General features: G+C 48.2%; 1 protein-coding gene across 1 annotated transcript; it reads right to left on the bottom strand.

Moving 5' to 3' along the window:
* Window positions 1-11270: 11270 nt before the first annotated feature.
* Window positions 11271-13816, bottom strand: LOC104376388 (E3 ubiquitin-protein ligase PHF7-like). The gene is made up of 8 exons (XM_086616170.1): window positions 13730-13816; window positions 13536-13637; window positions 13132-13256; window positions 12886-13048; window positions 12693-12799; window positions 12362-12475; window positions 12091-12209; window positions 11271-11452 (listed from the first exon to the last, which is right to left on the bottom strand). The coding sequence occupies exons 1-8, from the start codon at window positions 13814-13816 to the stop codon at window positions 11271-11273; spliced, it is 999 nt and encodes a 332-aa protein (XP_086472296.1).
* Window positions 13817-15457: the final 1641 nt, after the last annotated feature.

Here is a 15457-nt window from a genome sequence, read left to right as displayed (position 1 = left end):
GAGGGGGGTACTGTCCCTGCTCCCTGGCGCCCGGCCAGGCGGCGGCCCGCGCTGGGCCGGTGCCACCTGGTGAGGATGGCTGCGGCGGAGCCGCTTGGGGAACTCGGGGAGAGCCCCGCGCCCGGCTTAATAAACTGCCAGTGATCAGAATCTGATGGAATTTGCTTAATTATAAAAAAAAAATTGAATGGGTTTAAAAAAAAATGGAAATATAATACTGAAAAATGAAGCTTTCAGAAATAAATTTTAAACTAGATACCAAAGAACATTTTAATCATCTTCCCATTAGTACTTAAAAAAGGGAATCAGACTTAAATGGGCTGCACGAATGATGTGGATGTGAAAAGCCTGGTGCTGTGGGAAGGGAGCAGCAGGGACAGCCAGCACGTGGGTCCGGTATGTGTAGCTCATGTTGAGCTGCAGGAGTTGCAGTTGTGCTGAAGCTTTTCTTGATCGTTGTACCTTTGTGCAAAGTGTCTTTTTGTTTTTTGCACTCCCACCTTTTTCATGAATAGGAATATTCTGGTGTGTGTATATATATTTCAGGAATATACTGGCAGGATTATGCTGGTAATTATATAGGTAATGGTATTAAATTTAAGTGTGGGAGACTTCGATTCAGTAACTCTGGAGAACGTTATGTCAGCAGTGAGGATGGTGAAGCACGAATAGGTTACATGGGAAGACTGTTAACTCTGCCGCTATGGACTGTCAGAAATGACGCAGGTATGATGGCAAGGGTTGGACTAAGTGGCCTCTTTGTTTTAAAAAAAATAAATACTTGCAGATGCTGAACTGTGAACATTGCTATATTGCTATGGAAATGCCTCAGAGCTAGAATGTCATCTCAGCCTACAGCACAGAGTTAGGGGCCGCTGAATTTTACTACTCTTTGGTGTATCCTTTGGGTTTCCAAGTTCTGCGTCTGCTGTTCAGTGCAAAGCTGCCCCAGCAGTATTTAGTGAGAAGGCACTGGGAAATGCTTTTATATTTGCCAAGAAATTGATCAACAGTACAAGTTATATAAATATATATAAATAAAGATGGAATATATATACGTAAAAAGATGGAATATTTATTTTTTATTTTTTGTTTATATTTATATATAAAGATGAAATTTATATATATTTAAAGATGGAATTTATATATATATAAAGCATGGAATCTCCCAGTGCAGAGATTAACATTCATATTTATTGTGCCGGTGGAGGGCGATCAGGGCCAGCACTCGGGGGTGGCGCATGACTGGTCCCACGTTGTCGTCGGGCCGACTGTAGGGAGTTTGGGCCCGACGTCTCAAGCGGGAGCTGTCTCGCACCCGCATGGGCCCAGGGGGTCTGGAGCTTCTGCTGCTCTCAAGCACTGGGGAGCCACAGGAGGACCCCGATGGCAGCTGGCTGGTGGTGCTGGGGCTGCTGATCTCAGGTGCTGGGGAGCTGCAGGATGGCCCCTGCACTGCCTGGCTAGGGGTGCTGCTCTCAGCACTTGGTTGTGTTGCACGGCGGCTGTCACAGCAGCGTCTGGGCTGGCTGTAGGGATTTTGAAGACGATGTTGCAAGCGGGAGCGGTCTCGCACCCGCTTGGGCCCAGGGTGGCTGGAGCGGGGGCTGCCCTGAAGTGCTGGAGAGCTGCCGGAGGATGCTGATGGCAGCTGGCTGGCAGGGCTGGTGCTGCAGGTCTCCAGTGCCAGAGATCCAAGAGACTGTCCCTGTGCTGCCTGGCTGGCGGTGCTGGGGCTGCTGATCCCAAGTGCTGGGGAGCTGTGAGAAGACCCCAGTCCTGACTGGCCAGCAGTGCTGGGGCCGGTGAGCTCTGAGCTGGAATTGGAGGCTGTAAGAGGAAGTAGGATGGTCAAGGGCACAGCCCCCAAGGCAGGATAGGCCAGAGCGGTGCCTCCAGCCCTCCTGGAGCAGAGAGGCTCTGTCAAGTCCAGCCTGGGCACCCACTGCCAGGCCTCGCCTGGTCCCTGGCCAGGAACGCCCGGGTGCTTTGCCTCTTACCAGTGTCCAGGCCAGCACAACTGCGGCACTCCCAACGGACCGTGCTGTCCTTCAAGGAGGAGCAGCCTCTGTGGGTGCCCTCGGCAGCACAGGAGGAGCACAGGACCAGTTGCCAGGGCCTGGGGAAGCAAACAGATTGATGGCTGTGAGGACAAAGTGACCTCAACATGGGACTGTCTGGCAGAGCTCTCGTTCTCAGTTCTTCCACTTTGAGCCTTCGGTGAGACAGAGATCCTGTGCAGAGCCCCAGGATGCAACTTTGACAACTTACCCCTCTTCCTCTGCCTGCTCCCTGCCTCTTGGACAAAGGCACTCGCTGGCATCGCAGCGGCTGTGCCTCTCAGTTAGCGCTTCATATGCTTGTATGTTCTCACTTCCTGGCAGTCTGATGGAGAAAGGAAAATTGTTGAGCCCCTGCTGCCCCAGCATGAGGCAGATGCAGGGTGTCCCTGCTCTTCCCCGCCTGCCCTGTTTCCAACTCCTCTGTGAAGCTGAAGCCCAAACTCATGGCACAGCGTAGGGCCAGGGCTGCTGGGGCAGACCCTGGCGCGGCACAGCGCTTGCACCCTCCTGTCTCGTGAGCCAGGCAGAAGGACACCAACCTGATGGGGATTCGGATCCCCATGAGGATCATTTCCGTGAGAAACAGTTCAGTGTTTCTACAGAGGGGCACAGCACGAGACCTGAGGACGGCACTGAAGTGTCACAGGTGGCCCAATATCTTCCTCCTGAACTCCTCAGCGCTTTGGTGACGCGCTGCCTCCAGAACAAAAAGCAGTGGACAGCAATGTGGGCAGTCGCAGAAGAAATGACCTTTTCCATGGCAATAAAACAGCCTTCCAGAGCCCGCAGGAGTCTTTACTTGGTGGGGTAGGAAACTGCAAGACGTTTCCGGAGGCTGCAGGTGCTTCATTCCCCTGCAACTTGCTCTGTAAACCCGGGTCTGTGGCAGCAGACTCACAGAAATGCAAAGGTTTCTACCTGGGAAGCAAGAAGGTCACGGTCTTGCTCTCCTCTTCCAAGGTATGGGGAAATGACAACACTGCGGAGTTCAGGCACTCTTTCTGTCTTAGCACCAGACATGGGGCTACAGTCGCACAAAATGAGACCCCACCTGGAATACTGCTTTCGGCTCTGGAGTCCCCAACACAAGAAGGACATGGAGCTGCTGGAGCGGGTCCAGAGGAGGGCCACGAAGATGATCCGAGGGCTGGAGCAGCTCTGCTATGAAGACAGGCTGAGAGAGTTGGGGCTGTTCAGCCTGGAGAAGAGAAGGCTTTGGGGTGATCTTGTAGCAGCCTTCCAGTACATAAAGGGAGCCTACAGGAAAGCTGGAGAGAGACTTTTTCGAAGGGCATGTAGTTGACAGGACAAGGGGAAATGGCTTTATATTGAAAGAGGGGACTTATATAAGGAAGAAATTTTTCACGCAGAGGGTGGTGAGGCACTGGAACAGGTTGTCCACAGAAGTTGTGGCTGCCCCATCCCTGGAAGTGTTCAAGGCCAGGTTGGATGAGGCTTTGGACAACCTGATGTAGTGGAGGGTTTCCCTGCCCTATGGCAGGGGGGTTGGAAATAGATGATCTTTGAGGTCCCTCAAAGATCAGAGACAGTCTCTGATGTCGCCTCCGCTCCTGGGCTCCCTGGTACCGGGGCAGAAGTGACCTTTGGGCCTCACGCATCCATCCTCTTAAACGCGGCGGTGGGGCGCAGGGGGCCTACAGGAAAGCTGGAGAGAGACTTTTTCGAAGGGCATGTAGTTGACAGGACAAGGGGAAATGGCTTTATATTGAAAGACGGGACTTTTAGATTAGATATAAGGAAGAAATTTTTCACTCAGAGTGTGGTGAGTACTGGAACAGGTTGCCCAGAGAAGTAGTGGCTGCCCCGTCCCTGGAAGTGTTCAAGGCCAGGTTGGATGAGGCTTTGGGCAACCTGATGTAGTGGAGGGTTTCCCTGCCCTATGGCAGGGGTTTGGAACTAGATGATCTTTGAGGTCCCTTCCAACCCTAACCATTCTATGATAATACTGTGAAATTATTCCATACAGGATTATATGAATATGTTTATTCTGTACTGTATAAGCAACTCTACCTTCTTCGAAGTAGGAAACAGATTAGAAAGATGAGACTATTTCTTGGCAAATTAAAGTTACCTACCTGACCTCAGCAGAAGAACAAAAGATTTTTTTATGCCATCAATTTATTCTCGTAAAATGTCTTCCATTATTTCTACTTTTCTATTGTCTTTCACAGGGATAGAGAACTGCTCTCAGTTACTTGTGAAGTAGGGTCAGTTTGGGTTAAATTATAGGTATTTCTTGAATTAAAACAAAAAAATAGAAGGGTGACTCTCATCTTCCATTCGTGTCGCTGATACAAAGGTGCAGCTCTAATCTGTACCTGGAAGCAAACTAATGCTTTCGCAATGCTGTTCTCACCGAAACAACTTTTAAACTTATGGCTTATAGGCACAAAATATATTTAAAAATATACAAAGACACACTTAGACATGTAATAAGTGTAAAAATAAGTGTTTATGGAATATTTTTAAGTGTTAAAATATGTACTTCTTAAAGTAAATGAGTACAGTGAACAGTGGAAGAGTTGATCTCTTACAGCATAAAGATTGTTTTGAAATAATATCTTCTAAAACACATAGCACTTGCTTTTTCCAAAAGTTGTGTTGATTAATAAATTCACAGCTGTTCTTCCAAAAAATTTTGTTTCTTATGACTTGGACTGGAAACCTGTAGACACGTATGGGATGCACTTAGCTTTTAAGCCCATTCATGTGAATCCATTGCCCCACTAAATGGGGAAAATTATCCAATTTATACCATTTTAAGCCAAGTCACTTTTCCCCTGGTGTACATTTCCTGTATATATTGAGTAATTTTTAGACTAGAAGACAGTATGGTGGAAGCGGTTGTCTTCGTTTACTTAGTGTTATGGCATGGTGTTGTGAACAGGTTGGTGTTGAGATGGCTCTGTGCTGACAATGGAAATGAAAAGAACTAGGAACTGGAGTGGAATGTTTCTGACTGATTGCAGATGCAGTTCCTCCTTTTGCGTTTGTTCTGCACCGCTGTCTTGTCCAGTCATGCTTTTCTTCATACAGAGCTTAGAAACTCTTGGGGAAAAAGACCATCTGCCTCTCCTGTCTTTGGAAAGTACTTAATGCAACAGAGTCTCTGAGTAAATAATGGATACCTCCTCCCTTCCCGAGCTTTCTCGTCATCCGTGTTTGCATGCTATGGTTCAGCTGGCTGTGTGGAAGATACACATTAGTCAGGTGGATAGGAAGAAACTGAGCACTAGCATTTGGAGGTAGAATCCTGGTTGCATCACTACAAGAGGCTGACTCTGGGACTTGAAGAAAGCATAGCCAACATCAGGCCTGCTAGCTGAACTTGCTTATGCACTCATTTAGCCATGGCTACCAGTATATGTAGTCATGGCTTCCAGAATTTAGGTCAGATCTCCTACTCTCTGGGAAATATTTTTTGAGTGCTTGTGCAATGATTTTTTTTCTTCTGCTTGTTGAGATATATAGGGATTTCCTAGCTAAATTGGTGCACTTTATTTTAAATGTGAGCTGCTGCTTATTCAGCATGTAAGCTGGAAATGAAATACTGAAGACTTTTAAGATGACCCATCTTCAATGTTGCAGGTCACCCTAGTGGGTGGATCACGAGAAGGGCCTTTGAAGTGGTAGGGTGGATTTAAAAAAGTTGTGTTACTTGCTGAGATCTGAACGTATGTGTCACTTTGACCACAGGATTCTATAACAGCAAGCACAAGAAGGATGCTGCACAATAAAGTTGCAACACACTCGGCATTAATTCAGTCAGCAGAGGAAGGATTTTCTTTTCTCGTCAGTCACTTTTAGTAACTGTAATAGGAAATGGAGTATGGTCTGGAGGTTAAAATGCTGTCTGGTGATCCGGATTCAGTCCTGTACCCTGAGTGACCGTGAAGTGAAATTTTTTCTGATTTCTTTCTACTCTAGGAGACCACATATATGACTAATATATGTGCATAGTGAAGTGAAAAGTATGACTTAAGGGTCTTAAAGATTTAGTTTTAGGATTAATATGCTGTCTTGAAGGATCCTTTCTTTGAAACTCTTCAGTGAGTGCTGTAAGCATTGTTTGTTAAACTGATATGAGCCTAAACTGTTAGGCAGTTACACTTCTTGTTTTTAGCGTCATGAGAATTTCTTGATTACATACTTACATTCTAGTCGTATTAGGAGCAAGTGAGAATTTTGACACATTCGTACTCTCTAAGTTACTTCAAAGATGTGGAAAGTTCAGTACTTGTGGAGTTTGCAAAAATAATGATTGTAAATGAGAATTATATCTCTACTCCTGGGAAATGCTGTTAACAATATTCAGAGATCCTCAAATCACCTGTAAACCTTAGTTTAAACAGACTTTTTCTTCATCAGGAATCCTATGTGTTAGTGGAATGCGCTGTCTCAAAGGCCGTATTTGTTGCCCTGATCATGCTTCTCAGGTATGGTTTCCTAATCCACAGTATGCATGCAACAGTAAGGTCTCTTGAATAGGTCATGTATACGTTTTTGGTTTAATTTCTTTAGAAATAATTTTAAACTGCCATGATTCATTACAATAACAAATATATTCAAATAGTTTGTAATTAATTTATTAATATCTAGATAATCTTGGCATTGTTTCTAATGTTACCTTTTTTTTTTACTGGTGTTCATTAGTTCTCTTCAGGTTAGAACAATACCTGAACCTGTATTTTTACTGTAACGTAAGCAAAGAGAGCCTATAAAATAAGGTCATGGCATTCATTACCAGAGGAACGTGTTTATTTCCTATCTTTTGTCAGAAGGTCAGAGTTGCAAGTGTTAGCTCTGGTTAACATGACCAGGATCTGTGGATAATGTTATTAGCTTTGGGCAAATTTTTACAAGGTATCTGAGAAAAAAAACAACCCAAACAAAAACCAGTAGGGATGAGAAAATATTCTATGATAGCTCTCAGAATGAGATGCCTGTCCTTATATAAACAGCTAATAAATAAGTAGTTAAGATCATAAATGATTATTCAGAAGAAGTTTCTGATTTTGTTAGACTAATAAAATTTATTCTTTGCAAATGTGTAATTCATGCCATGTCTCCAACAAATGCATTATCTTTTGCTGTTTCCCTTGTGAGATATGCAATCTGAAGGCCCAGGGGCAAGATCAGGAGAGTATAACTTTATTACTTATTCTAGTGGTAAGGGAAAAAGAGATACTGCTTCAGCTTCGTTTTTCTTGCCAACAGGTCAAACGAGAACTATTTTTTGCTTATTTATTCTTGTTAGATTTAAGTTTTGGATGAGGAGTTATTTCGTTGCTAAGCACTAATCACAAATAAGCATTACAGTCTTGATAAATACACTTAAGACTAAAGATCACAGCAAGGAAACTTCTTTCTTGGACAAGAGTGGATGGGAACCATGGGTACAGAGGTAGCACATGGTTTTATCGTGCTGTGGTGTGAAGCACTGCTGCATGGGGCAGGGTGCTGCTCGGGGCATCAGCATGCTTTCAGGTCCTTAGCCCCATCCCCAAATTTCTGTGGTGGCAGCTAAAATCGGAGTGCAGGTCCAGCCAGATATGATCTAAGACATAAGCATGTTCTACTGATGTCTTGAAATGAAAAAGTAGTTTGCACTGTTACTCGATGTAAAATTGCAGTATTTTCAAGACTGCAGTGTGTCTGTTTACCCAGCTGAATGTCACACAAACAAATTGTTTGGGGATTCCTGGTTAAGGCTCTGCTGTTTTGTGTGGTGTTTTCTTTTTGTTCTTGTTGTTGTCGTTTGGTTTTTTTTTGTTATTATCTAGAAGCCATTGCTGAGTATCAGCACTTACTAGTACACACTCTAGTCTTAGAAGAACAGGATTCAACCAAATGATTGAAGTTTTGGAAGAGAGAGAGGCTCTTTTGTGTAGACAGAAAGTAGATAGAATTCTTCCAGAGTTCACAAACTGGCTAAGCTGTCACAGATCTACAAAGCATCTGAGAAGAACGTCGATTGTGAATGTAGTGCAAGACTGGGAAGATATTAGAATCTCTGGAAAATAATGTTTAAAAAGAAAAAAACCCAAAACCCAAAAAACCCCACCAACCTGCACAACCCCACCCCTCCACCCCTATTTGACCAGCCCATATCGATGGGCACAGCAGAGCCTGGATTAGTCTGCTCAGATTTCAAGAAGTTATCTGGGGAGTGACTACTTCAGGGCGCTTGGTTTTCCTGTGTATTTAATACCCAGAGATCCATGGCTGAATTGTCCCCTAGAAGTACATTGCTCTCTCCATGGGCAGAAACCATAAGCCATTTTCTTCCTAATTCAGTTGCTTTAGAGATGAGCTGGGTGACAGGCAGGAGGAGTCTGGGCCTTGCAATCCCGCAGCGGTAAAAGGCCATCAGCAAAATGCCCGTCAACATGTTTCTCCCATGGAGCTGCCAGGAAATGACTTGCAGCTTGCTGGTGCGCTGTGTTGTCCCGTTCCCAAATGGGCTGCTGTGCTAATGACAGCAGTGCCTTCCTGCTTCCTTGCGCTGGTTGAAATGGCTCATGCCTGTCCTTTCCATCCCAACATGCTGACTGTCCCAGGTAGCGTTGGGAGCAGCTGTAGCTTTGCGTCAGAAGAAATCTCTCTGGAAGTGTTTGCTGCCTAATTGTACCTGTGTTGTATTGTTTTGTGGTGAGAAGGACCACAGGCTATCTTGCTCTAATGGTAGTAGAATTTACTGAAAAATGCCTTTTGGCTTCAGTGTTACCCCTGTCAGTGCCAGCTGGATGGTCTTGTGGATTTATTTCCACATGGTAAGTGCTTTGTCCTGGTGTATTTAACTTATGCTCTGACTTGAAAGAGCAGCTGTTGAAGCATAGGGCTACCCTTATATCAGTATCTCAGAGGAATATATAGAGGTTCGTTACTTCAGCGGTGAAAAGGCTTAATAAACTGCCAGTGATCAGAATCTGATGGAATTTGCTCAATTAGAAAAAAACATTGAATGGGTTTAAAAAAAATTTGAAATATAATACTGAAAATTGAAGCTTTCAGAAAAAAATTTTATACTAGATACCAAAGAACATTTTAATCATCTTCCCATTAGTACTTAAAAAAGGGAATCAGACTTAAATGGGCTGCACGAATGATGTGGATGTGAAAAGCCTGGTGCTGTGGGAAGGGAGCAGCAGGGACAGCCAGCACGTGGGTCCGGTATGTGTAGCTCATGTTGAGCTGCAGGAGTTGCAGTTGTGCTGAAGCTTTTCTTGATCGTTGTACCTTTGTGCAAAGTGTCTTTTTGTTTTTTGCACTCCCACCTTTTTCATGAATAGGAATATTCTGGTGTGTATATATATTTCAGGAATATACTGGCAGGATTATACTGGATATAGACTGTTATGAAGTTCTCTCTTAACATGCTTGCACAAAAAATCAGAGTATTTTATTGGTTTAAATGGTTTTTATTGGTTTAAAATGCTTTTAATATCATTGCCTAATTGATGTACTAATTACATTCATGTAATGCTAATTTAGTTGGAGGGAAAAAAAACTAATAGAGGACTTCAAGATTTCTTGTCAACATAGAACAGATGACCTAAATAGATGTTGTGCTAAGAATATTATGTGAAGGAAAATTACGTCTAATTTTATTAATGGAATTATTGATTTTGATGCATGGTTAGACATGGTATTTATATAGAATTTTAAGTTATGTTAATGTAGTATATAACTGAGTATGAGTTTGAAGAATCACATTGTTTAGGTAAACTTGGACAGACAATAAATGAGTTGCCTCTAATAGCCCTGGTAACTTGACAAATTAGTACGGCATAGTTAGCCATGTTTGTAAATGAGCTCACTATATCTGAAGGCAACTGCTGAGAGCACTGTGACTGAGCTGGTACCGTTCCTAAGCCTCTCGGTGGAGGCACAGAATGGCGTTGACAAACGTAGAAATGAGCTCTGCCTCTTGGAACTTTCTGCCATCATCCTAACAAACTCTTTCGATGTGCGCTTGGCTTTAAGACTACAAGTGATTCCCTCGAAGTGTGGCTTTTTTTAATGCTTTGCTAGATTAACAACTCTAGATGTTGCTCCAAACGTGCCTTACTTTTAAATGCTGAAGCTTTTTTTTTTTTGTGTGGATTGACAATTAGTAGTCTTGAAAATACCAGGAGGCGCAAATAGCTAGTGGTATGGGGTAAGCTTTTGTAATATGGACGTCTGTGAACTAGTGCGACAAGCCCATAACGTTTTGCTGTCGTTATTGGTTGAAAATAGATTTGAGCCTCTTTTGGAGAACAGACATTTGATTCATTCCATGCCCAAGTCCTTGTGGGTATTGTGTAACGTAATATGTAAGTTGGCATGCACCGGGTAAGCTGCATGAAGGATTCTTGCTGTATTCAGCAGTGGTAAGTGGCTGCATTCAGTTCTGAGCATCACGTTTCCTGGAAGATAAAGGGGAATGGAGAATTCGGGTAAGGCCAACAACCAGAAGTCTTGTAAACTGTGAAAGAACTTTAGTTTGTAAGGGGAGACAAAGTGAAGCAAGACACACTTCTCTAGACCTAAGACATAAAAGGTGGAAAGAAATAAGCTACACGCACTGTGGATGAGACAGAAGGTAATGGGATTAAATTTAAGTGTGGGAGACTTTGATTCAGTAACTCTGGAGAACTTTATGTCAGCAGTGAGGATGGTGAAGCACGAATAGGTTACATGGGAAGGCTGTTAACTCTGCCACTATGGACTGTCAGAAATGACGCAGGTATGATGGCAAGGGTTGGACTAAGTGGCCTCTTTGTTTTAAAAAAAAATAAATATTTGCAGATGCTGAACTGTGAACATTGGTATATTGCTATGGAAATGCCTCAGAGCTAGAATGTCATCTCAGCCTACAGCACAGAGTTAGGGGCCGCTGAATTTTACTTCTCTTTGGTGTATCCTTTGGGTTTCCAAGTTCTGCGTCTGCTGTTCAGTGCAAAGCTGCCCCAGCAGTATTTAGTGAGAAGGCACTGGGAAATGCTTTTATATTTGCCAAGAAATTGATCAACAGCACAAGTTATATAAATATACATAAATAAAGATGGAATATATATACGTAAAAAGATGTAATATTTATTTTTTATTTTTTGTTTATATTTATATATAAAGATGGAATTTATATATATATAAAGATGGAATTTATATATATATAAAGCATGGAATCTCCCAGTGCAGAGATTAACATTCATATTTATTGTGCCGGTGGAGGGCGATCAGGGCCAGCACTCGGGGGTGGCGCATGACTGGTCCCACGTTGTCGTCGGGCCGGCTGTAGGGAGTTTGGGCCCGACGTCTCAAGCGGGAGCTGTCTCGCACCCGCATGGGCCCAGGGGGTCTGGAGCTTCTGCTGCTCTCAAGCACTGGGGAGCCACAGGAGGACCCCGATGGCAGCTGGCTGGTGGTGCTGGGGCTGCTGATCTCAGGTGCTGGGGAGCTGCAGGATGGCCCCTGCACCGCCTGGCTAGGGGTGCTGCTCTCAGCGCTTGGTTGTGTTGCACGGCGGCTGTCACAGCGGCGTCTGGGCTGGCTGTAGGGATTTTGAACGCGATGTTGCAAGCGGGAGCGGTCTCGCGCCCGCTTGGGCCCAGGGTGGCTGGAGCGGGGGCTGCCCTGAAGTGCTGGAGAGCTGCCGGAGGATGCTGATGGCAGCTGGCTGGCAGGGCTGGTGCTGCTGGTCTCCAGTGCCAGAGAACCAAGAGACTGCCCCTGTGCCGCCTGGCTGGCGGTGCTGGTGCTGCTGGTCTCCAGTGCTGGGGAGCTGTGAGAAGACCCCAGTCCTGACTGGCCAGCAGTGCTGGGGCCGGCGAGCTCTGAGCTGGAATTGGAGGCTGTAAGAGGAAGTAGGATGGTCAAGGGCACAGCCCCCAGGGCAGGATAGGCCAGAGCGGTGCCTCCAGCCCTCCTGGAGCAGAGAGGCTCTGTCAAGTCCAGCCTAGGCACCCACTGCCAGGCCTCGCCTGGTCCCTGGCCAGGAACGCCCGGGTGCTTTGCCTCTTACCAGTGTCCAGGCCAGCACAACTGCGGCACTCCCAACGGACCGTGCTGTCCTTCAAGGAGGAGCAGCCTCTGTGGGTGCCCTCGGCAGCACAGGAGGAGCACAGGACCAGTTGCCAGGGCCTGGGGAAGCAAACAGATTGATGGCTGTGAGGACAAAGTGACCTCAACATGGGACTGTCTGGCAGAGCTCTCGTTCTCAGTTCTTCCACTTTGAGCCCTCGTCGAGACAGAGATCCTGTGCAGAGCCCCAGGATGCAACTTTGACAACTTACCCCTCTTCCTCTGCCTGCTCCCTGCCTCTTGGACAAAGGCACTCGCTGGCATCGCAGCGGCTGTGCCTCTCAGTTAGCGCTTCATATGCTTGTATGTTCTCACTTCCTGGCAGTCTGATGGAGAAAGGAAAATTGTTGAGCCCCTGCTGCCCCAGCATGAGGCAGATGCAGGGTGTCCCTGCTCTTCCCCGCCTGCCCTGTTTCCCACTCCTCCGTGAAGCTGAAGCCCAAACTCATGGGGCAGCGTAGGGCCAGGGCTGCTGGGGCAGACCATGGCGCGGCACAGCGCTTGCACCCTCCTGTCTCGTGAGCCAGGCAGAAGGACACCAACCTGATGGGGATTCGGATCCCCATGAGGATCATTTCCGTGAGAAACAGTTCAGTGTTTCTACAGAGGGGGCACTGGAAGCGAAACACGCCATTGCACGCAGCCTGTCCCTGCAGGAGAAACACAAGGCGCAGGCGTGAGGCCCTAGTGCTGCTGAGCCCCTGCCGTGCCCCGGGGGTGCGGGAGCGGCTCCTACCTGGATGCAGCCCCTGTGGAACCATGCGTGTTTGCAGGCTGGGCACACCATGGTGCTGTAGGACTTTCTGTCCCCGACAGGGTCCAGGCAGATGAGGCAGGTGGTGTTCTCCTCCGGAGCTGCCTCCACTGCCTGCTCTGGGCGGTGCTCGTGGCAGTAGGACCTGGGGAGAAGAGGAAAGGGGTGGGTGAGGTGAGAAGTTCTCAGTCTTTCCCTAGATGGTGGGCAAGAGGGGAGAGGAGGTACCTGTACTGAAAAATGTACTGGGTGACGCATTCACCCTTTACGGCACAGGGGAGATGGAATGTGCGGTTGCAGCCTGTCTCATGGCAGCTGATGGTGGCTCCGCTCCTGCCACAGATGAAGCAGTTCTAGAAAGAGCACAGCAGCCCCCATCAGTGGCAGCTCAGGGCCTCCGCAGCCAGCCCCACAGCTCCAGGCAGGGCACGGGACAGGTCTGCTGCTGGGTCACAGCCTGCAGATCCGCCTAGGGGACAAGGCTTCTGTGCTGGAGCCTCTGTGGAGCTGCTGGGAGCAAGAGTTTTGCCCCAGAGCTGGTTGGAAGGGCTGGCGTTTCTTTCTCAGAGTCTGGGCTAAGTTCCTGTACACCTCTTCTGGCACAGCTCTGCCTGTTGTTGCCAGGTCCTCACCTTCTGCGCAGCCTGCTCGGCTGTCCGTCGAATATCCTCAGGGAGGAATCCCATGAGGCCTACGTCCTTGGATTGTTGCTGAAAAAGCCCGTAGGCAAAAAACTGCGGAAGAGAAAAGACAAGGAGGAGCTGATGAGGAGAGTGTGGCAGTGACAGCCTTTGGGAAAGCTGGTGGGAGCCACTGAGGAACTCACCAGGCAAAACACATGGGCACAGATCCCTTGTCCCTGCAGTTTGTGCCCGCAGGTGTCCGGGTCGGCGTCTGCGTGGCGACACAGCATGCACGCTGGAGGGGAGAGAGCAAACAGCACCGGGAATGAGCACCTCTGCAGGGCTGGGGGAAGCGTCCCTGAGGGATCGCCTCGAAGGGCCTGCTCTGTCCCTGTCTAGCTGGCTGATGGGCAGGGCTGGAGGCCTTGGAGAGGAAGGGGGCACTGCAGGCACGGGCATCCCAGCAGGTGCCCACTGCCCAACCTGGGCCCCCCCTGCTGAGGAAAGGAGGGGTCCAGCCCCAGGATGCTCGGGCAGCTCCTGCCTCCCCCTGGCACCGCTCTTGGCCCCGCGCTGACCGCCCCAACAGCTCCTCTGCCAGGCTGCGGGAGGGCTGCTTTGCTCTCACCCTGCTCCCTGGAGTCGGAGGCCTTGCGCTTCCGTGAAGCCATGGTGCACGTCCACAGTGGGCGTTTGGGAAGTCCCTGTCCCAGCAGCGCTGGGGTGTCTCTTCCAGACGCTCCTCTGCTGACTCTGAGGGAGAAGCGGGACGCGGGTGAGCTTGCAGCACAGACCCAGAGCCCCGCGGCGTGCGGCTCCGTCCTCCCGTGGCAGCCCCGTCCCTGCCCTGCTCTCTCCTCACCTCACCAGGTCGCACTGACGCTCGGCCCGTGCCCGGCGCTCCTTTCTATCGGCTCGGCCCCACGGGTCACTGTGACATCAGCACCGTGTCACCACCGCCGGCCGGCGTGCGCCCCGAATGCGGCGGGATCCCGTACGGCTGCGTCTGCAGCACCGCCTCCGCTCCTGGGCTCCCTGGTACCAGGGGAGAAGCGACCTTTGGGCCTCACACGTCCATCCTCTTAAACGCGGCGGTGGGGCACAGCACGAGACCTCAGGACGGCACCGAAGTGTCACAGGTGGCCCAATATCTTCCTCCTGAACTTCTCAGCGCTTTGGTGACGCACTGCCTCCAGAACAAAAAGCAGTGGACAGCAAGGTGGGCAGTCGCGGAAGAAATGACCTTTTCCATGCCAATAAAACAGCCTTCCAGAGCCCGCAGGAGTCTTTACTTGGTGGGGTAGGAAACTGCAAGACGTTTTCAGAGGCTCCAGGTGCTTCATTCCCCTGCAACTTTCTCTGTAAACCCGGGTCTGTGGCAGCAGACTCACGGAAATGAAAAGGTTTCTACCTGGGAAGCAAGAAGGTCACGGTCTTGCTCTCCTCTTCCAAGGTATGGGGAAATGACAACACTGCGGAGTTCAGGCACTCTTTTTGTCTTAGCACCAGACATCGGGCTACAGTCGCACAAAATGAGACCCCACCTGGAATACTGCTTTCGGCTCTGGAGTCCCCAACACAAGAAGGACATGGAGCTGCTGGAGTGGGTCCAGAGGAGGGCCACGAAGATGATCCGAGGGCTGGAGCAGCTCTGCTATGAAGACAGGCTGAGAGAGTTGGGGCTGTTCTGCCTGGAGAAGAGAAGGCTCCGGGATGATCTTGTAGCAGCCTTCCAGTACGTATAGGGCGCATACAGTAAAGCTGGGGAGAGACTTTTTCGAAGGGCATGTAGTTGACAGGACAAGGGGAAATGGCTTTATATTGAAAGAGGGGCCTTTTAGGTTAGATATAAGGAAGAAATTTTTCACTCAAAGGGTGGTGAGGCACTGGAACAGGTTGCCCAGAGAAGTTGTGGCTGCCCCATCCCTGGA

This window comes from Tauraco erythrolophus, chromosome 8, assembly GCF_009769465.1.
Source record: "Tauraco erythrolophus isolate bTauEry1 chromosome 8, bTauEry1.pri, whole genome shotgun sequence".
Lineage (NCBI taxonomy): Eukaryota > Metazoa > Chordata > Aves > Musophagiformes > Musophagidae > Tauraco > Tauraco erythrolophus.
Note: the sequence above shows the minus strand (reverse complement) of the source record. Positions and strands in the feature narration are given on the sequence as shown.